Source organism: Lepus europaeus, chromosome 6 (assembly GCF_033115175.1).
Source record: "Lepus europaeus isolate LE1 chromosome 6, mLepTim1.pri, whole genome shotgun sequence".
NCBI lineage: Eukaryota > Metazoa > Chordata > Mammalia > Lagomorpha > Leporidae > Lepus > Lepus europaeus.
Window position 1 is genome coordinate 113,373,829 of NC_084832.1, and position 23,650 is coordinate 113,397,478.

At 40.0% G+C, this 23,650-nt stretch overlaps 1 protein-coding gene across 4 annotated transcripts in view; it reads right to left on the reverse strand.

Annotated features, from left to right (window-relative positions):
- Positions 1-9,857: 9,857 nt before the first annotated feature.
- Positions 9,858-23,650, reverse strand: part of SLCO1A2 (solute carrier organic anion transporter family member 1A2) — a 56,959-nt gene continuing 43,166 nt past the window's right edge. For all 4 annotated transcript variants that reach the window (XM_062195518.1, XM_062195519.1, XM_062195520.1 and 1 more), the window contains 4 exons: positions 21,699-21,871; positions 13,052-13,116; positions 12,388-12,505; positions 9,858-10,822 (listed from right to left, as the gene is read on the reverse strand). In XM_062195518.1, the coding sequence (XP_062051502.1) occupies positions 10,603-10,822; positions 12,388-12,505; positions 13,052-13,116; positions 21,699-21,871 (576 nt within the window). In that variant the 3' untranslated portion in view covers positions 9,858-10,602. The remainder of the gene's footprint in view (positions 10,823-12,387; positions 12,506-13,051; positions 13,117-21,698; positions 21,872-23,650) is intronic.

The following is a 23,650-nucleotide window of genomic DNA, read 5'->3' on the forward strand; positions in this document are numbered from 1 at the left end:
TCAGATGATTTGATCTATGACTGAATCCAAGAATCATAAATCATAAATCGTAAATGTCAATCCTGGGGCCTGCACTGTGGCGCAGAGGGTTAAAGCCCTGGCCTGAAGCGCCGGCATCCCATATGGGCACCAGTTCATTCCTGGCCACTCCACTTCCAATCCAACTCTCTGCTATGGCCTGGGAAAGCAGTAGAAGATAGCCCAAGCCCTTGGGTCCCTGCACCCACATGGGAGACTAGGAGGAAGCTCCTGGCTCCTGGCTTCAGATGGGTGAAGCTCGTGCCATTGTGGCCATCTGAGGAACGAACCAGCAGACGTAAGACTCTCTTTCTCTCTCTCCCCCTCTGCCTTTCAAATAAATAAATAAAAAATAAATAAATATTAAAGAAAGTTAATCCTTAATCTAAAGATTATTGACTAAACAGGAATATAATTCTAAGGAGAAAAGAGCACTTATTGAATAGAGAAATAAAAACATTAAGTTTTTAAGGTAAAATAATGTAAGTGTATTATTAAAATATATATTGGACAAGGTTACAGTTAGACAGTGGCCAAAAGAAAAACAATTGATGACAGAGTATATTTGAAAAATCTCTGAAAATATAGAAGAATGGACAAAGAAGAAAATTGTCAAAGATTTAGAGGAAAAACTAAAATACCAACCTAATAAATACAACATTGTTGAGAAAGAAAGCTGGCTAGAAAAGCAAGACTAATCAAAGTCACCATAAAAGACATTCCTGCTGTGAAAAAAGGTGAGGTCAACAGATGGGTGTCTCCATTTGCACCTTTCCTTCACACTTTTTTCCATCTCAATGCAGTAAGGCATTTAACTATGATGTTTCTTTGTTTTTTAAGAGCACTTTTATTTAATGAATACAATTTTCATAGGTACAGCTTTAGGAATATAGGAATTCTACCCCCCATACCCACCCTCCCACTGCCACTCCCATCCCACCTCCTACTCCCTCTCCCATCCCATTCTTCATTAAGATTCATTTTTAATTAACTTTATATACTATGATGTTTCTCCCAAAATGCTCTTTTTCCCGCTTAATTAACTCCTGCTGAGTGTTTAAAACACCATTCCTTCAACATCTCTGGTTTCTTTACTGGTTACAATCTTACAATTATATCATTAGCAGCATAGTACTTACGAAATTGTAATTTGGTAAAATGATAATTTAGTTATCTGATAGCTACTATTCTCTCTGATTAAATGGTGATGTAATTTTAGCAACACCTTAGGATGCTCCCAGCTACTAACACAAATACACACCAGTACCTCCAAATGATTCCCTGTTGCAAAATTTGCTGTCCCAAGTTCTGTCATTAGAACTTTATCCCTGTGCATTAAAACTTGGTCTCCAGTGAAAACTGGAAGTGAGAATACAGTAGAGTATGAGTGAGATTCCAGGTTTGTTTTTTTTTTTTTTTTTTTTTTTAAGAAGTAGGCCTTTTAAATTGCATACTTACTTGTACGTTGAGAGAATAGGGGTAGACAGACAGATGAATTCAGAGAGCTCCATCTGCTGGTTCACTCCCTAAATGCACACAGTGGCCATGGAGCTAGAACCGAGAGCCAGGAATTCAATCCAGATCCCCCATGTGTGTAGCAGGGCCCTCAAAGCTTGAGCCAGCTATCCCCTGCTGCCTCCAAGGGTCTATATTAGCAAGAAAGTAGAACCAGAAGCAGAGCTGGCACTCAAATCCAGGCACTCAGATATGGGATGTGGATACCCCAACCGGTTTCTTAACTGGTTGGTCAAGTACCTCCTCCCCAGGTTTTTGATAGGAGTAGAAATGGAGAGAAAGTCATAGAAAAGTGAGATGATAAATGCCAGAACTATTCACTAATTTGTTTAGGGTCAATATTAACAATAATGACTCTTAAAGTATTTATGAAAATGTTCCTTTGACACACATGCATTAAGAATGTTCGCTTGTGTGATACTTCGACCTTCTGTGCCATCTCTAAGGTTTGCTTCTGATGATTGTATTGACTTTTATTAAAATTGCTTTTATGTGTTTCTGAATTTTTCAATGAGGGCCATAAATGCAGTATGTTGATACAGCAGTAAATATTCATACACAGAGAGAAATTCATCTCCCTTCTGCTGGGCCTGTGTGTGTAGAGGGGGTAAGGAGCGAGTGTCAGAAGTGGGACAGGGCTTTGAAGTTTGTTGTCCCTGGGGTTCCCCTGGGAGTGTCCAGGGCCTCAAATTCCTCCAGGAAAAACTCCTGTTTAGGGTCTGCTTGCTGTGCAGGTTTGCTTGGTCCCTCCGCCCTATCATCCAGGAATGGCCTGTCTCTTCAACATTTCCAGCTATATTCCAAGGTCATTTTTACCAGATGAGTATCAGCTGGGGAGGGTGTGGGGGAGGGGATTCTTTGCTGTGCTGACTACGCTCAGTCTTTAGCTCTGAGAACCTGGGAATTGAGGTTGACCTGACCCTCCTCCCAGAGTGAAGCTTTTCTATCTTGCTTCCCTTCCCAGCTAAAGGCATTTTCACCGGTACCTTCAATGCATAGAATTTATAAATGTTTCTTTATCTGAAGTAGAGAGACCGAGATCTCCCACCCACTGGTTCAGTCCCAAATGCTCACATTAGATGGGGCTGTACCAGGCTGAGACCAGGACGTAGGAACTCAAACTGGGTCTCCCACAGAAGTGGAAGGGACTCAAGTATGTGGGCCATCCCTTGCTGCTTCCCAGGGTGTACGTAGCAGGAAGCTGGAATCCGGAGCTGAGCCGGGGCCGGAACCCGGGCACTCCGATGTGGGTGCGGGCATCCCAAGCCGAGTTGACTTCTTAGCCAAATGCCCACCTTCAAGCCATAGCTCTCGTTTTACTTCCATACTGGAGATGAAGACTTTGTCTTCCTGGAGGAGAAGAGAGACATGGGTCTTGAGCAGAGCTTGAGCAGTGTTTGCTGTTTTCCCAGCCCACTGGGACCTGTAGGTTTCTTGGGAGATTTTCACCAATCTTTCCTGAGCGTGCCTGGCTGGGCTCCTGGGTAAACCAACTGCAAAAATGAAGCTATAACATCTCCAGCCTTCAGGGGCTTTATCCTCTTCTGCCAACACACACTTTGTCTTTGGTAATTTATTACAAATTTGGAGGGACAGGCATTGCGAAAGCAGTTAAGCCACCCGTTAGGATACCTGCATCCCATATCAGAGTGCCTGACTTTGAGTCCTGACTCTACTCTTGATCCCTGTTTCCTGTTAATGCATGCCCTGGGAAGCAACAGTGATAGCTCAAGTAGTCAGGTTCTTGCCACCCATATGAGAGATCCAGTGAGTTCTAGAATCCTGGCTTCAGCCTGGCTCAGCCCTGGCTGGAAAGGGACTTGCAGAGTGAACTACTGGGAGCTCGCTCGCTCTCTCTGTCTGTCTGTCTCTCCTCTCCTCCCCCCCATCAAATAAAACTTTGAAAAACATCCTAGCTAAGTGATTTGACTATTACAGGATAAATTGGCTTCTGTCCTGTAATTACTCCGTGTCTGTTGCTATAACAAAATACTCCTAGCAGAATAATTCAAAAGAAAGAGGCTGATTTAGCTCACAGTTCTAGAGGCTCAAAGTCCAAGACTGGATGCTGCATCTGCTCAGCCCCCGGGGGTGCTCCGTGGCAGATGGAATCACAGTGCTTGTGGGAGAGATGCATGAAGAGACCGCAATCCAGAGCAACACAGGATCCGGTTTGCCCTTTTTGTTAATGAACCAGCCTCACAAGAGGTCCCAGGAGAACGACTTCATCCCCTCTGCAGGCAGCGTAAACCCTGCTTCTTAAAGGAGCCAAAGCCTCTTAATTCCTCCACACTGGGGACCAAGCTTCCCATATACAAAAACTCCTAGAGAATAAACCACATCTAAACCACAGCATTCCCAAAGTAAGTAAATGTCCTTTTTTGTGTTTCCCTTTGAGAGCTGGTTTCATCCAGAGTCCCAGTTAACTCTGCCCCAGAATTTCATTTCTCTGATGGGTTCTAGGAAAGTCATAAGTCACACATTCTATCCAGTGCTTCTCTTACTTGAGGTGTAAATGAGACATTTCATGTATAATTCTGTCATAATACATATTTTCCATGAACTTTCTGAACATCCCTTGTATGCATAGATTTCAAACTTATTTTACATCCAGTAAACTTATCTTTAAAATTCTATTTCTTCAAAATTTTTGTGTTATCTTCAAATTAGGATTCAACAAAGAAACAGAACTAACAGGTAATAGTAATAGCCAGTGCTATGGCACAGTGGGTTAATCCTATGCCTGCGGCACTGGCATCCCTTATGGGCGCCGGTTCGAGTCCCGGCTGTTTCTCTTTAGATCCCGCTCTCAGCTATGGTCTGGGAAAGCAGTAGAAGCAGTAGACTGTGGCTCAACCACTAGGGAGACCTGGAAAAAGCTCCTGGCTCCTGGCTCCTGGCTTCAGATCAGCTCAGCTCCATTGAGGCCATTTGGGGAATGAACCAGTGGATGGGAAACTTTTATTTCTGTCTCTCCTTCTCACTATCTGTAACTCTAGATCTCAAATAAATAAATAAAATCTTTTAAAAAATAGTATATGGGGGACTTTGAGATGTTCATGGAAAAACTGCATTAAAGGATAATGCAAAATTGTCGTGAGATTTCTCAGGCACCCTCATATACACACAAGTGCAGGCAGCCATGCAGAATGTAGACCTGAGGAAGAGTCAGTGCTACATTCTGGTGCAGAGGAAGTCAGCTGGCACGAGGTCTGGAAAGTTCAGTCTTTATTAAGATCTTCAATGTGGAGGGTAAGAGTCTACTAATTTGAATGTTAATATAACAAAAAAAATGGAAACCTTCACAAAAACATTTAGAACAGCATTTAACTAAAAGTCTAGGTACCATGACCCATTAAGTTGACACATAAAATTAGCAAAGACTTGGGGCCCGCACTGTGGCTCAGCAGGTTAAGCCAGCACTTCTGTTGGCATTGAGTTTTGGAGTACAGATGTGAATCCCTGCGGCTCCACTTCTGACCCAGCTCCCTGCTAATGCACCTGGGAAAGCAGTGGAAATGGCCCAAGTGCTTGGGCCCCTGCAGCCCCTATGGGAAACCAAGATGGAGTTCCTGGTTCCTGACTTCAGCCTGGCTCAGCCTTTCAGCTTTAGCTGCTTTAAACATTTGGCGAATAAACCAGAGCGTGGACGATCTTTCTCTCTCTTTCTCTCTCTCTCTTGCATTTCAAAAGGTGCTAGTAGTTTGGTTGGGATTTTGTTGAACTTGTAGATGAATTTTACAGGAATCGGCATCCTTACAATGTTAAGTCTTTCAGCCAATGAACATGATATGGGTCTTAATTTCTCTGAATAACATTTTTTTTTGTTTGAGGGTAGATGTTTGGGACACCTGTTGGGAGATTTATTTCTTGGATTTCAGTGAGGAAATTTTTTGATACTACACTAAGTAGAATGTGTATTATTCCATTTTCTGTCTCTGTAAAAAGTGTCTGAGGCTGGGCACTTTTTTTGTTTATTTGACAGGTAGAGTTATAGACAGAGAGAGAGAGACAGAGAGAAAGGTCTGTCTTCCGTTGGTTCGCCCCCCAAATGGCCGCCATGGCCGGCACACTGCGCTGATCCGAAGCCAGGAGCCAGGCACCTCCTCCTGTTCTCCCATGCGGGTGCAGGGGCCCAAGCACTTGGGCCGTCCTCCACTGCCCTCCCAGGCCACAGCAGAGAGCTGGACTGGAAGAGGAGCAACTGGGACTAGAACCAGGGCCCATATGGGATGCCGGCACCACATGTGGAGGATTAACCTAGTGCGCCACGATGCCTTCCCGGAGGCCGGGCACTTTAAAAAGAAGAGAAGTTTATTCAACTCACAGGTTTGGAGGCAGAAAGTCCCAACAGCATGGCTTAGCTCCTTGATGGGCTCCTTGGCTGACACATCATGGGGCCTGGCTGCGTGGTGGAAGTGTGTGTGAGAGGGAGAGACCACAGGGTGAGACCGGACCTCTGAGCCAGGCAAGGCACCAGGCTTGTTCTTCAGTAGCAATCCCTCCTGTGAGAACTGACTGGGTTATCATGAAAACTGCATTAACCTCATCCAAGGGCAGTTACCCCAATGGCTTAAACACCTCCCACTAATGCCTGTCTTTGAAAGGTTCCTCATCACCTTTCACATCATCATACAAGGGACCAGGCTTCTAAACTGGACCCTTTGGGGAACACCCTCAAACCATATCCCAAGCACAGCAGAATGTAATAATAATACTGCATTCTAACTGCTACTGAGATATGAAGACCATGCTTGATTTTCTATGTTGCCCTTTTATCCAGTCCACTTGCTTAGATTACCTTATTGATTTTTGCTATTTTGTGTGTAGTTTTTGGGATTTCTGGATGCTCATGTCACTGACATTTTTTTCTTTTCTTTGCCTTACAAATTTGAATTCTTTTTTTAATTTTATATCAATATAAAGAGAACATATCTCATGCATTCCACAGGTACAACTCCAAGAAAATAACCATAATGCCTTCCTTCCCTCCCTCCTCCTTTCCCTCCCCTAACTCCTTGAGGTCAAATATCCGCAGTTCAGGCAGGGAAAAGGAAAATGGGCAATGTGTCCTCTCAGAAAGTTTTGTCTATTTATTTCAGAAAGAAATCTCTTTCCCAATTAAGAAACCCCAGCCAATATCTCATTGGCCTAGACAGTTATTTCTAACCACAGCCAGCAGCAAATGGGATATTCCCACTGTCGGGGCCAGTGGCCCTGGCCCGACATGAGATGCAGCAGGCTGAGGCTGTCCCTTATCTAATCCTGTTTCCAAGACTTTTCGTCCCATATTCCTGCAGGCAGGATGTGACTTCTGATGAAGGTTTATGATGTTCTTTGCACTATCTGCAGAGCTTGTACCCTGATCATTGCTACTTTGTAAACTTGCTCTATTCCTGTGCTATGCATGATTGCACACAATGAATGTTATCTGTATGGGGTCTGGGGTATATATCCTTGTCTTTCTGTGTGCTCGGGGCTGGAGACTGAAGGGTTTCCTTAGGGAGACTGCCTCCAGTCCCTCATTGCCGGGCCCCCTACTTTGGCTTGGAACGCGATGAGGCAATAAACGTGGTGATGAATTGACTGAGTGCTGCGTGTCTCCGTGTGGTTTGTCGGGTGGCCTCCGACACCCACGTTTGACTTTATTAGTTCTTCAATAAGGAGTGGGGTTTTTCTTTGTCCTCATTAATCCATAGCCATGATTTCTCACCAAGACTTGCCTTAGAAGCTTGTCCCAAAAACTCCAGTTACTTAGTAAATTACTACATAACCATAGTGTTAAAATGGCCAAGCACTTTTATTTAGTAATCTATAATTGTTTGCTGGGTGTATTCATTCACTCTAATAAAATGATACCAGGTTACATTCTACTCTAATTCTGTGGTTTATGACTTACTAGTGTTCACCCCTCTCACCAACACACATATCCTCAAGAATCAAATACATAAGAAAACAGTTGTTCGACAAACACCTGTTGGTGATCCTCAACAAGTCGTCTTCCCCTTCTGTGAACTACATTGTCTTATTTAGTACTATTGTTGTTTTTACTGACGTATAACCTTTATAAAATATTTTTAATCATGTTTTATTTGTACAGGTGAAAAAAGAACCAAAGAACACAGAAGGTGTGAAAAGAAAGATAAATGCATTGTTCTTTGATCCTCTTCATGGTAAGTCTAGTGTCCCAAAGGAAACCACTGAGTAGCTATTCTGGTTTTTTGAAGATTTATTTATTTATTTTGAAAGAATTAGAGAGACAGACAGACACAGAGAAATACATTTCATCCTCTGGTTCACTCCTCAAATGGCTGCAACATCCAGGGCTGGGCCAGGCCAAAGCCAAGAGCTGCAGCTGGGTCTCCCACGTGGGTGACAGGGTCCCAAACACTTGAGCCATCTTCCAGTGCTTTTCCCAGGCCATTAGCAGGGAACTGGATTGGAAGTGGAGCAGCCAGGACACAAACCAACACAAACATGGAATGCCAGCGCTGTAGGTGGCAGCTTTACCTGCTGTGCCACAATGCCAGTCCTTGGTTCTAGTTTTTATTGATCTGATGGTGAACTCCATAATGTTAATATGCATATAAAAGGGACTGGCACTGTGGTGCAGCGGGTTGACGCCCTGGCCTGAAGCACTGGCATCCTTTATGGGCGCCGGTTCTAGTCCCGGCTGCTCCTCTTCCAATCCAGCTCTCTGCTATGGCCTGGGAAAGCAGTAGAAGATGGCCCAAGTTCTTGGGCCCCTGCACCCGCATGGCAGACCCGGAAGAAGCTCCTGGCTCCTGGCTTCAGATCGGCACAGCTTCGGCCGTTGTGGCCATCTGGGGAGTGAACCAGTGGATGGAAGACCTCTCTCTCTGCCTCTCCTTCTCTCTCTGTGTAACTCTGACTTTCGAATAAATAAATAAATCTTTAAAAAAATGCATATACAATTTAATATTCACTTAACAAGTTTTAAAACACATCTTAACTGCTAGCCAGCATGCATGAGGGGTGGTTTTTCCTTCTTATTTTTGCATTTCTTTTTAAATTTTCTGTGTTTTTTGAAGTTGACTTTTAAAATTTCTGTAAAAATTGGTTATTCTAATTCCATTAACTATAGACTCCCAAAAATATTAAATGAGAAAATTCGTGACCCTAGGCTTCTCGTGACCTGTCCTCCCATCCCTGTTCTCCATGTAGCCTGCCATGCCGTCATCTCCTCCCTCGTGAGAGTGGTAAAAGTTCCCAGAATAAGAACTGATCTTTCTAGGCCTCCTGGGTGCCAGCAGAAGAGATCCTGGGGGAACCCAAAGCACTCAACACCCGTCTCTCTGGCTGCTTCTCCCTCACTGAGCAGAGTCAAGACAGAACTGTGTGTTCCCAGAGTCAAATACCATCCCTCTCACGAGGGATAAGAATGAACTTCAGCCATGAGTCCACAGCTATGTCTGCCTGGGCCTCTGGGTGAGTTACATACAAGGTAAGGCCCAGCTTCCTCTCATCACCTCAAATCGATCAATAGGAGTGAAGAAAGACTACCGGTTCCTGCTTCTCCACTTGCCTCCGTGACAGGGGAGACCCAGAGGACCCCAGTCCCCACCTTCCTGATTCCATCACAGCTTTACTAACACTGATCTCATTACATCCTTTGTTCCTGTGTATGTCAGTCACCTATAGGCCCCAGAGCTCCAAGTCATCTCACACTCCCTTCTGTTTGCCCTAAGTCGGATTTCCCTCTGCCTTCTACTCTTCAGTTTTTGTCTCAGATTGCTATCCCCCAAAATGTGCACATTCCCTGTGATCTCTGAATCTCATTCCACCATCACCAAAATCCTCTAAAATCTGAGATTCATCAGTGAGCATTTCTTTACCACAAAAAATTGCTAAGAAAATACACACTAAGAAAAAATACTCACCAAGAAAAACACACACTCCAGGAAAAATCTGCTTCTCCTACGACCTTCTACAGCAGGTGTTCTCTGTCTCTCACAGCATTCTAGGATAGGACTCTCTTGACCCAGAAGTCCTATATTACCAGTACATTTTCTTGTACCACTAAAATCATTTCCTTCTGTGACTGCACTCATAAGGTACGAAATAGTTTTTAATGTGCCCCTTGAATTCTATTCATCTCCATTTCATGGTTTTTAAATACTTTTTCATTCTTTAAGATGATTTGTGGGAAGTTAGTATCTGTATTCTAACTTAGGCCCCAAGGGGTGTCACAAACATTGGTCCATGGGGGCCTCCCCTGAATGTGGCAATGTCCTCCTTTGACAACATCTGAAACTACAAGCAAGTCACTAAAGACAGTTTTCCTAATATTGTCCTTTTATTCCTAGACTGAGCATTTACTTTTCAGAATGACATCACTGATAGATTTGAACTGCTTTTAAAAAAAATAATTCCAACAGTCTTTGCTACAAGAGTTTTAATTACCTGATTAGGTTAGTCGATTCTCTGGACAAAATGAGCAAATCATAGGATATGAGTATTAGGGAGACAGCTGAAAGCAAGAAATGGCACATCACTGAGTCATCCATTTCAAAGGTGTGTCGGGAATGAAGATAAAGAGTCAAAGAACAATTCGTAAATAGAATAATATAATGTAGATGTTCTCATAGAAAAAGATAACCGGTTAAAAGCGGTAAATTTGAATAAAATATTTAAGTGTTCATATAAACAGAATGAAAATTTCCATTTCTGAGTGTCTCTATATCAAAGCACAAACTCAAGATTTAAGTAAACTTTATAGAGTAAATTTTAGAACTATTTTGAAAGGAGATATGGGAAATATACCCTTACTTTGTGAGAGTTAAGAGAGAATTGCTGTGTTAACATTAACATGAAGCTGGTCTAAAATTCTGGTTAGGAGGCTGCAATAAATTTTCCCCTTGGCAAAATCTCAAATGCGATTTTGTTATTTCAGAAATACTATCAGCAAACATTTTTATCACGAGTACAAAACATTTTTGAGATTCTTAAAGACAAGAAAAAGTTACCTGTAGTACCTCTATTGATTTTTAAAACAACTAAGTTGTACAGTACATTCTCCAAATCTGAGAGGGATGATCAAATAGTACATTACAGTTTAGTTTTTAATTCATCATCATTTGAAATCTTGGAATTTTGGTGGACATCTTTGAACTCATTTTGCTTCTCTGTATCCTTAGTCTCTACAAGTTCAGTTCCTGGAGGAGCAGTTTCACCAGGCAGCCGACGGTTCCTCAAAAGAACCAGGATCCAAACAGCTGGAAAAATGCTCAGTCCCCGCAGAGCTGCTGGCAATCCGAGGTAAATGTACCTAGTTTTTTTAAAAAAAATATATATATATATAAACGTATTAAATCTTACATAGGCAGTTTGGTTAGTACAAGGAAATTTTTATATCTTTATTGACATTTTATTCCCTTAAGGACAATAACAGCTAATTGTTTTACTGTCAAGCTTACATAAATAGCTCTGTTGAGCTCTTTTAATTCCAATTTTGTTTAAAAAAAAATTGGGAGGAGGGTTCCATGCAGAAAATCTAAATTTACCTTTTTTTTCTAATCCTTTGTCGTTGATTTTATTATGACTGCCTGCACTGAATAGAACCTACAACTTAAATTTAATGCTGACGGTGTTAGATTTATTTCAGTATTGGACAAGCATGTCTCTGTAGAATCTCCACTGACTGATAGAGACCTTGTGTGTCGTTTTCGATGACCTTCACCAGCTTAAGGAAGCTTTTCTTCTCTACTCTTAGTCCACTCAATTGTTTTTTTTATTATGAATCACTTTTCTGCCTTTAGTTAGAGGAACATTCCAAATTTTTTCACATTTCCTGTATTCATAGGGTGTGTTATACCAGTAGATTGTTTTATATATTCATCCACCCTTGCATTTCTAAAGTAAACTCCATTAGTGATTTTTACATATTATTAGATTCAATTTGTTAACTTTATGTAGCGTTTTCATGTATATTTATATGACCTTATGCTCTTTTTGTGTACTGAGCTCATCCAGTAGGAATATTAAGACTGTACTAACTTTGTAGATTGCATTGAGACTCCTATTGGGTTCCTGGTTCCTGGATTCAGCATAGCCCCACCCCAACTGTTCAGGCAATTGAGGAGTGAACCAGCAGATGAGAGATCTTTCTCTCTCTCCCTCCAACTCTGCCTTGCAAATTAAGTGAAAATGAATAATAATTGTTTTATAAAATGGGCTTTTCAAAAAGAAAAATCTTTGAAGGTTCTAAACAATGCTAAACTGTTGTCAGTAAATGAAATATTTTCTTACTGCCTCATCAAGAGAAGTTAATGCCAGTTTAAACAAAGTTTAAATGTCCAAATTAAAAAAAAGAAAATAGGATAGCAAAAGGAAAGAGTTTTGCACAAAATCATATTTAAATTAATAGAAAATAAGGCATTAGGAGACATGAATAATATTTCTTCAGCAAAATTTGGTGAAAAGACAAGTATCTTGGAGAACAGAGGCAGGTGGTGAGAGGAAGTGAGGCTTCAGACTAGCAAGGTGATGCAAAGATGTAGGTTGAAAGAAAGAAACTTTGGAGAGCAATGTCTTCTGGTTAGGTAGCTTGTATACACTCAGTACCTCCAGCGGTATACTGCTGGCTCACAATTTAATAACACTCTGAAAGACTAGATAGGGAAGCCAGTCCTGCTTATATTTATCAAGCACTTGAGAGAAAATGGGGAAACAAAGTCTAGCAGGTGAATAAGGAGTGGAGGCTTAGTGTCATGTCTAATCTGAAAGCAGAGCCAAAGGTGTACTTGTCACTGACAAAGAAATCTTAGCAATGAATGGTACCATTTTCTGTACCATCTGTGCTTAGGAGTGGTTCTTAGGAAATGTTATCGTTACCTGAAGTAAATGGAATCATAAAATCGGCATGCCCCCGGCTCACCACATTTCAGGGTTCCCCACTGTAAGCATGTGGAGTCAATCAAAGCTCCAAAATATATTGGTGCAGGAATGCCAGCTGCAATTACAGACAGACGGAAGAAACCGTCAACATGGCAATAATTAAGATATATTGTTTCAAATGGAAATATTTCAATCTTCCCTATTTGTACAACAAAGTTTATCAAGATAAAATTCTAATACTCTAAAGTGTATTTTAGAAATTACAGTTTTTTAGCATAATGTTTCTAAATTATGAAGGTTAAATAATCCGATGAATAAACTGGAAAATCACTCATAGAGTAAAATATTGAATTAAAGATAGTGCATTTTAAAGGTTTTCTTAAGTGTTTGGGGAGTAGACTGAGTACACATTCTCAAATCATTTCCTGTTTGATTTTTTTATGAGTCTTCTAAAAGATGAAAAGTAGGATTAGGATCAGATAGGACCTGTAAAGTACAGCAGAAACTCCCTATCTCTGTAAGCATGCCATTTTCATACAGATTGCAAAGTGCTCATTACACACAGAAGGGATTTTTCGAAGACTGTTATGCTGAACAATTATTTCATCTGCTTAATTTAACACCAGTCTGATGTGATGTTGGGAAAAATATCTATTTTTACCAAATATTCTTGTGCAAAATGCATGCAGCCCCACACCAAGAGACTTCTCTTCAGAACTGATACACCTACAAAACAAATAAATATGTAAACAAATGGGAAAAAAAATTTAAAACCTACCATTATTTCTTTAAAGGGCTATTTGTATGCTAGTAACACACACTGAGCCTTAGACAATTTACCCAGATCTTGGTTACCTAACTTGTAGCTTACACATAGGAACCTCATGTCTGGCTATTGGTTTTTAACTCACCACTTTTCATATTCTATCAGAAAGACAGTAAAGAACAAATGTTTCAAAAAAATCAGTTTCTGTTCCAATACCCTCCTATTGAGGGCAGTGGTTCCGGACTCTAATGATTGACCATTCAGCTCAAAGCAAGAACAATGCAGTTCTAGTCATATCCAGATTCACAAAAATGAAGCAATACTAGGACTTCACATAAATAAATGTCAGAAGGGTAGGAAAAATCAGAAGAAAGTGATAAAAAAAAAGCCAAAGCAAATCTATTTTAAATGATGGGGTAGAATTCAATAGTTACAAAGACAATCTTCCATTCTCTCCAAAATCTTCCTCATCCTGTCACTTTTGCCTGAACGTAACTATAAATGGAAATAACAACCACAATGGTGTCTCACTCATTCCAGCATCATATGGCAACGTGCTTGGGAATTTTCCTATGTGAACTCTCTGTGTTCCTTCCACCTCCTCGATTAATTGAAAGCTGGGAAAACGGAAGCAGCTTTCTTCTCAAAAGGGTGCCATACATAGAAACAGCTGCATTTTATTGGTATTTTCTTGGAACAGGTACTTTCCTGGATGGACTTATTTACAGATTTAGAAAGTGAGACGCAGTTGATCGAGACACCATCTGACAGAGAACTTGTTAAACTCCATTAGTAATTTCACTCAGAAAAGAAGAAAATCAGAAAACCTAGCATGACCTTTGTAGTCACCTTCAAATACAGAAAAGAAAGCATTTAAAGTTTTGCTGAAGAATTATTCTTTCTTCCCTATCTTTAACATAGTATTTTATGATCTCACAAAAACATGAACTTTTAATAGCTCTTATTAATAGCAAACGGTTCAAGATATTTTATTACTTGATATTAATCAGAGCATCTATTTCTAGAAACCAGGGATCAGAAAGGAAAACTGAATGTTTTATGGTAAAAATTCTGACAGAAGGCCAGTGCTGTGGTGTTAACAGGTTAAACCACCACCTGCAGTGCTGGCATCCAGTATGGGCAGTGGTTTGAGTCCCTTTTGCTCTCCTTCAAATCCAGCCCCCTGTTAATGTTCCTCGGAAAGCAGTGGAAGATGGCCCAAGTATTTGGGCCTTTGCACCTGTATGGGAGACCTAGATGCAGCTCCAGGCTCCTGGCTTCTGTTTGGTCCACCCTTGCCACTCTCCCAGCCATTTGGGGAGTGAACCCCCAGATACAAGAACTTCCCCCAAACCTTATATTTCCTCCTCTTTCTCCATAACTCTGCTTTTCAAGTAAACAAATAAATCTTAGAAAAGAGGAAGAAAACTCTGACAGAAATTAAAATAGTTCTTCAAAAATGGCAAACAAGCATAGATGTCACATCCTTCCAGCATCATGGCAGGAAAATCCACAGTACTAGAGAACAGATATATCTATAAAAACATTCCGGTGCTAAATCCTCTACTATGTTCTTGGCAAGAGATGAGGAGGAGAGAAGAGACACAAACAGAGCATTACTTGTCATTAAATACTTGTCTTATTAGGGAGTATATATTAATACTGAAATATTTTAATTGGTAAGAAAAACATAAATGTAGTTAAGAACCTCAACAACAGGTTAATCATTTTAAAAGTATAGCTTTCAAAGTAGCAAGGGAAATAATCCAATGTACACAATGGGAATTTAAAAAATAAGTACAAAAATAGTTCAATAATTATAATAAATGTAAATGAATTAAACTCATCACTTTTGGCTTAAAAAAATCATATCTAGCAACTTGTTTATGAAGAGAGATTGAAGATTGAAGATAAAGAGATGGAAACAAATATAACAGGTTTGCTATAAGCCAGAAGAAACCATTTTTTCAATTATAATACACAAAATTCTGTGAAAGAAAATACTGAAAGAATTAAATATTAGGTCCTGGTAATAATAAAAGTACAATGTTCAAAATAAAAAAGCAATCTAAGTGTTAAATAGTTGACCAATGAACAATAGAGCAAGCCCAAAAGGAAAAAAAAAAAAAAAGCACAGGATGAAAATCAGAAATCCATGATATAAAGATTAACAGAACCTAAAACTAATCCATCCTTCCTTCCTACCTTCCTTCCTTCCTTTTCATTTTATTTCAAAGGCAGAGAGACATGGAGAGATCTTCCATCCACTGGTGCATTCACCAAACACCTGCAACAACCAGTGCTAAGTCAGCCCAAAGCCAGGGTTCTAGAACTCCATCCAGGTGCCCCACATGGCTGACAGGGACCCACGTACTTGAGCCATCACCTGCTGCCTCCCAGAGTGCACATTATTAGGAAGCTGGATTTGTAGTAGAGGAATTGGAAACAGCAGCAGAAGATGACCCAAGTGCTTAGGGCCCTGCCACCCATGTGGGAGACCTAAAAAAAGCTCTTGGCTCCTGACTTCCACCTGGCCCAGTCCCAGCCATTACAGCCATCTAGAGGGTGAGCCAGCAGATGAAAGATATCTCTCTCTCTCTCTCTCTGTCTCTCTCTGTCTCTCTCTCTCTCTTGATCCATCTCTCCCTCTCTCCCTCCCTCCCTCCCCCTCCCTCCCTCCCTCCCTCCCTCCCTCCCTCTCTCTCTCTCTCTCTCTCTGTGTCTCTCTCTAACTCTCAAATAAATGTTTGAAAAATCACAAAGATAGACAATCTTTCTGTGACATTGATCAAAAAAAGAGAAGAAAAATTCAAATACAAAATAAAAAAGGAGAACACCTTTAGATTCATAAGAGAATATGAGAATGATAAAAATATAAATACCTATAGACTAACAAATAAGCAACATGTATAAGCAGAAATAGAAAACGTGAATAGACAATACTAAGTAAATGAAAATAACAATTAAATCTCAATATCCAAATAAATCCAAAATAAAAATAGATTTACAGGTGAATTTATAAATTTTCAACAGATATTTTATAACAATGTAACTAGAGAAATCAAAAGAATAAATATTTACCAATTCATTTTGGGGGCCTAGAGTTATTCAAAGTAGAAAGTAATATATATATTTTTTGACAGGCAGAGTGGACAGTGAGAGAGAGGGAGACAGAGAGAAAGGTCTTCCTTTTGCCGTTGGTTCACCCTCCAATGGCCACCGCGGCCGGCGCTCCACGCTAATCCGAAGCCAGGAGCCAGGTTCTTCTCCTGGTCTCCCATGCTGGTGCAGGGCCCAAGCACTTGGGCCATCCTCCACTGCACTCCCAGGCCACAGCAGAGAGCTGGCCTGGAAGAGGGGCAACCAGGACAGAATCCGGCGCCCCGACTGGGACTAGAACCCGGTATGCCAGCGCCGCAGGCGGAGGATTAGCCTATTGAGCTAAAGTAGAAAGTAATATATTTTCTTGTCAACATAGATATAGCTATTTTAAATAAAATAATATTTACATGAACAAAATCATGTATAAAAATATGTTGTAAATAAGTGGTATTTTCTCAGGTATTCAAATAGAGTTCAATATCAAAATGTCAATCACTTAGAGGCCAGTGTAGTGGGTTAATGGGTTAATCTGCCAATGGCTGCTCCACTTCCAATCCAGCTTCCTGCTAAAGGCCCAAATACTTGGGCACCTGCACCCACATGGGAGACCTGGAAGAAACTCCTGGCTTCACCCTGATCATTGCAACCATTTGGGGAGTAAGCAACAGATGGAGGTCTTGCTCTTTCTCTGTCTCACCCTCTCTCCCCATAACTTTGCCTTTCAAATAAACCAATATATCGTTAAGAATATATATCAATCAGTTTATTTCACTAAGTTGCACTCTTTTTTTTTTTTTTTTTTGGACAGGCAGAGTTAGAGAGACAGAGAGAAAGGTCTTCCCTCCATTGGTTCACCCCCCAAATGGCCGCCACTGCCAGCGCACTGTGCCTTATCTGAAGCCAGGAGCCAGGTGCTTCCTCCTGGTCTCCCATGAGGGTGCAGGGCCCAAGCACTTGGGCCATCCTCCACTGCCTTCCAGGGCCACAGCAGAGAGCTGGACTGGAAGAGGAGCAACCGGACAGAACCGGTGCCCCAACTGGGACTAGAACCTGGGGTGCCGGCGCCGGAGGCAGAGGATTAGCCTAGTGAGCCGAAGCGCCGGCCAAAGCTACACTCTTGAATAGAAAAATTGTACATAAGGGAAGGGGTTGTAGTGCCGCTCCTTCGGTCACCACTTGGGATGCATCTAGCCATATGGGAGAGCTGATCTTCATCCCAGCTACTCCGCTTCCAATCCAGCTCCCTGCTAATGTGCCTGAGAAGGCAGTAGATAATGGCCCAGGCACTTGGGTCCCTGCTGCCCACATGTGAGACCTAGAAGGAGTTCTGGGCTCTGCTTCAGCCTTTCCCACCTCTAGGTGATATGAGCATTTATTAAATGAACCATGGGGAAAGATCTGTCTCTGTCTCTGTCCCTCTTTCTCTGCCACTCTGCATTTCAAAAAAACAAAAAAAAAACAAATAATAAATCTTTTTTTTAAATTAATATGTGTATCCTAGATGAAGAAAAATATAGCTTATAAATTGCCATACTTATTTATTATTAAAAACTCAGAAACTAGATGAAAACTATATATTAAAATCTTAACTTACAAGGCCTAAAGCCCACCAGATTATTATCAAGCCCTTTCTATCAGGTTCTATTTGCCTCTCAATCAGAAAACTTAATTGTAGCTTAGACAGCACCTTTCTTAGCTCCTCTAATAATGACTCTGTCCTTTGTTCTAGACCCTGTCTAGCGTACTTGGGCCTCATTCCTTCATAATCATAACCTCTACTCTACCACCAATGGCTCTACTGCCAACCTGTGTGTACTGATGGTCCTCTTCCCCACTTAATGCTGTATAATTGTTCAGACCTGGTAAATGCCACTCTTAGGATCATTGGTTACTATCCTCACTCTGTCTTTTATGACCTTGTCTAAATATGATCAGAGTCAGCAAATTTGGAAGGCTTCCATAGCCTTGGCAACTCATGACGACAGCCTAGGGTGGTTACTGGCACCATAAACTAGAGTGTCAATTTGTTGGGTCAACAACAGGAGCCACTGTGCACTTGCTCCTCATGTGGGATCTCTGTCCTTAATGTGCTGTCCATTGTGATTTAATGCTATAACTAGTACTCCAACAGTATGTTTCACTTTGTGTTTCTATGTGGGTGCAAACAGTTGAAATCTTTATACTAAATTGATCTTCTGTATATAAAGAGAATTGAAAATGAATCTTGATGTGAATGGAAGGGGAGAGGGAGCGGGAGAGGGGAGGGTTGCGGGTGGGAGGGAAGTTATGGGAGGGGGAAGCCATTGTAATACATAAGCTGTACACTGGAAATTTATATTCGTTAAATAAAAGTTAAAAAAAAATCTAAAGCAAGCATAATAAAGACAAATTTCATATGATTTTCATTATCCTTAGAAAAAACAGAATATTCGCTATCACATTGTTTAATACAGTTGTTGGAGATCATAGTTAAGGCTATAAGAAAAATTCTAAAGTTTAAGATGTATAATGTTTAGAAGAAATAAACTCTTCATATTAGTACATAAAAAATCTACATAGAAAGTATAGCAAACTAAGCAAATTATTAGAACAAATTAAAAAGAATGCTGGGTAAAATACAAGTTTTAAAAAGTCAACATTTCTCTAAGCCACCAAAAATCAACTGGAAAATATATATATATATATATCTCCATACAAAATGGCATAAGATTTTATAATTACACTTAAATATATAATTTTATTTGTATTTTAAAATGAAGCTTTAATTTAATGTAAAATGTAATTATCACTTAAATAATTATAAAAATAAAAGAAAATGTCACACACATACACATATGCATTAGATAATACTACCAAATGGTACCATTTACAAGCACAAATATATGTGCAGTCAATACAAATATAACTTTAACTCTATGTACAACTAATACAGATTAATTTACAGTCACAAATGTATACATATGCCAGTATACAATGAAGGGAGATGCTGGACATTAAGCTCTACAAAATCTCTTCCAGGAGATTCAATGGACTTGTTGTTGTTGAAAGATCCCCCGCCGGAAGGGGAGTCTCCAAATCCATGAGGACAGAAGCCCCATGCCTGGGACCTGGATTGCATGTTGTCCTTCATAATGATCCAGTAAAGGTAAGTCTAATGTTTCCACGAGTTCTGACAACTTAGTTAACTGGAGGAAGCATTGTGGGAACCCCAGTTTATAGCCAGTAGATCAGAAGTCCAGAGGATCTGGACTTGTGACTGGCATCTGAAGTTGGGACTGTCTTATGGGACTGAGCTCTTACTGTGTGGGATATCATACTAACTCCAAGAGGACAGTGCCAGAATTGAACTCAGCTGTAGGACACGCAACTGGTAATTAATTAGTTGGTGTTGAAAAAAAGCCCACACATCTGCTATCAGAGTAGAGAAACAGTGTTTTTCTCAGAGTATAAAAGAGGAGACTTAAAAAAATCTACAAAAAAAGGAATTAAAAGTTTGAGATTATTTTGGTACAAAAAATTTTGAAATCCTCCACCTCAAATCCATAGATAATTTTTATAGTAGTGTGATCTTCTTATAAATGAGTAGGAGATAATTAAACGACATCAATAAACCATTCCTTTCATATACTTAAAAAATTAAAATCATACATAGTTTTTTAAGGTATGCATTTTCCATGAACTTTTTGAAGACAGCCCAGATGAACACGTGTATACTCAAATATGTGTGCATATATGTATTTATATATATGGATACTATATGTGTGTGTATATATTTATATACATATATATACTTATATATGTGGATAGATTTTTGTATATATACTTTCATATGTTTGTATATATATGTATATATGTATACATACACTCATACACATATATAATATATATAACATATATACACATACACATACATATATATAATATATATACATATATATATATATATATGAAACATAGGAAGCAACCAAAGATATATCATCTTTATGGAAAAACTTCAAAACATTAGTCAAGGATACACAGGAAAATTTAACAAAATATTTGGTGTCAGATTTTCTCCAATCAATCTATGGAATCCACACAAAATCAATCAAAATTCATGTATCAATAAAAGATCCCTGGAGACATAAACCAATTTGGAAAGAAAAGAATCAAGGAAGAGTAAAGATAATGGGGTGGGTGAGTGTGGAGATACTATACTTGAAATAGATGTGCTAACATTTGCAAGGCCCAAGTACAATAATCAGTGTAACACTCGTGTGAGAGAAGACAAACAGATCTGTGGAACACAGTAACTCTGAAAAATAAACTCACGTTTTACAAAAACCTGGATGTGATGAAGACGATATCACAAAGCAATGGAGAAAAGTTCTATTATATAGGCTATGGTATTAGAAAAACATCATTATATGGAGAAAAAGAACATTGGGTATCTATCTATCTTTTGTACCACATATAAACACAGACTTGAAGACTGATTGTTTAGTCTAATGGTTAACGTGCCCGAGTATCACATCAGAGTGCCTGAATTCATTTCTTGGTTCTGAATCTTGAGTAGGCTCTGGGGTACAGAAGGGACAGCTCAAATAATTGGGTTCCTGTCACCCACATGGGAGACGTGAATTATATTACCATCTCCTGGCTCCTAGCCCTGGACTGACTCCATCTGTAGTAGGCATTTGAGGAATGAATAGCAGAAGGGAGATCAAGACAAAAGATATCTATGTCTTGTAGGATAAAATGTAAGACAGTATTTTTAGCAATCAAGAATGTAAAATACTTTTTATTTTAAAAAACCACATTTTCTAGATATGACTTTACACACACATGCACACATACACACCCCTAAGCACACAAACCTTAAGAAAATTGTTAGATTTCATTACAAAAAAATTTAGGATTTCATTTATAGACGATACCGTGTAAAGCAGACATGATAAGTACTACTCTGTGGAACCCGCAGGTGCTGATACTATGGAAAAAGTTAAAAGAAAGGTGACAGACAGGGAAAGATAATTGTCCCATGGAAGCAAATTGCATTGCCGTGCATAATTTACATGTGACTGCTGTGCATGGCTTACACTAACTCTAAGTCTGTCTCTTGCGTTACATAGGAGAGGTCCACTCAGTTAACTCTAAAAAGGAGATAGGGAAGAAAATACCATCACAAGAGCATTTATATTGCCGGCTAAAATTTTGTAAATTTCAGTGGTGCTCAGTGCAAAAGCCTTAATGAATGGTTTGAAGGTTCTTCTGACTGTTCATGAGAAATGAGTAATTCATATTGTCTTTGAATCCCATTTTTTCATGACCTTGTGGAAGTCCACTCATGCATCAGGACACTGAGTTAGTTGTTATCTATGAGCTCCAAGTAGCTTTCTTAGCAAAGTTACCTCAATAAGTGACCAGAAAGAAATCTAAATAAAGAAAATAAATCTTGTACCTCAGGAGGACCATATACCCAGGTATGGCAGCTAAGGAATAAATGAAACTGCTAATGGCTGACACGATTAAAAAGTACTGGAGCATCATGGAACACTCATGTCCTTTCTTACACAGACCAAGGACCGCAGAGAAATTTCCTGGTGGTCGAATGCAGCTACAATTTTCAAATACCTGCCAAAAAATAATACATCATCTTATTCAAGGGTGAAAACTCTTGAACCCAAATCTCAACAGTATTGTAGATAGCCAGTTGATCAAGATGGAAACTGCTGACTCCTTTTCTTCTGTTTTTTAAACTTTTAAAATTTAGTTTGAAAGACGTAGGAACAGAGAGAGGCAGAAAGACAGGGAGCAGTCTTCCACCTGCTGGTTCACTCCCCAAATATCCACACCAACCCTGGCTGGGCCCAGCTGAAGCCAAGAACTTGTAACTCAACCCAGGTCTCCCTCATGGGTGAAATGTACACGTGTATTTGAACTAACGTCTGCTGCCTCGCATAGTACACATCAAAAGGAAGCTGTACATGCTAGTGGTGCCAGGACTCGAATCTAGTTCTTACATTGTGGGCATCCCCTCAGTGGCTTAACTACTGAACCAAATGCTTGTTTCAATTCCCAGTCTTTATTTTGCCTGTCAGGATTACAGAATAAAACAAAATATAAAAAGCTGTTTCACAAAAACTGTATTTTTTTCTAAGAATATGGAGCAGATTTGTGAAAGCTCCGCTGTCAAAATGTACACTGTTTTTAAACACATACTGTTTTGTGACAACAAAAGTATGACAAAACCTGTTGCAGTGTGCTCAGTTGAAATATATGCTTACAAATAAACAAACTGTTTCAGAAATATAGTTCATGTTGAAAATAAAGCAACCCTTTTTGAATTGTATGTTTCCAGGTCCTCCTACAAATCAGAGTTTAAATTTTACTTTGATCACCAACCAATATTATAAATATAACCCTACCATACAACTCAGGCATCCCACTCCTTGGAATTTATCCAAAGGAAATTAATTTGGCAAACAAAAAAGCCATCTGCACATTAGTATTTATTGCAGCTCAATTCACAATAGCTAAGACCTGGAACCAACCCAAATGCCCATCAACAGTAGACTGGATAAAGAAATTATGGGACATGTATTCTATAGAATACTATACAGTAGTCAAAAACAATGAAACCCGGTCATTTGCAACAAGATGGAGGAATCTGGAAAACATCATGCTGAGTGAATTAAGCCAGTCCCAAAGAGACAAATATCATTTGTTTTCCTGATTAGTTGCCCCTCTTCCAGGCCAGCTCTCTGCTATGGCCCAGGAAGGCAGTGGAGGATGGCCCAAGTGCTTGGGCCCTGCACCTGCATGGGAGACCAGCAGAAGCACCTGGCTCCTGGCTTCGGGTCAGCGCAATGAGCCAGCCGCAGCGGCCATTGGAGGGTGAACCAACGGCAAAAAGGAAGACCTTTCTCTCTGTCTCTCTCTCACTATCCACTATGCCTGTCAAAAAAACAAACAAACAAACAAACAAAAAAACAACAAAATAAAAAATAAAAAAAGATGAGAAAAAGAGAGGGAGGAGATGTACAACTGGGGACATGCTCAATCGGACTTGCCCCAAATGATGGAGTTAGAAATGTGCCAGGGGATTCCAATACAATCCCATCAAGGTGGTATGTACCAATGCCATCTCGCTAGTCCAGGTGATCAATTTCAGTTCACAATTGATCACTCTGATAGGTCTAAGAGTCAAAGGGATCATACAAACAAGACTAGTGTCTGCTAATACTAACTGATAGAATCAAAAAGGGAAAAAACGATCCAACATGGGAAGCAGGATACACAGCAGACTCATAGAATGGCAGATGTCCTAAATAGCACTCTGGCCTCAGAATCAGCCCTTAAGGCATTCGGATATGGCTGAAGAGCCTATGAGAGTATTTTAGGCATGGAAAG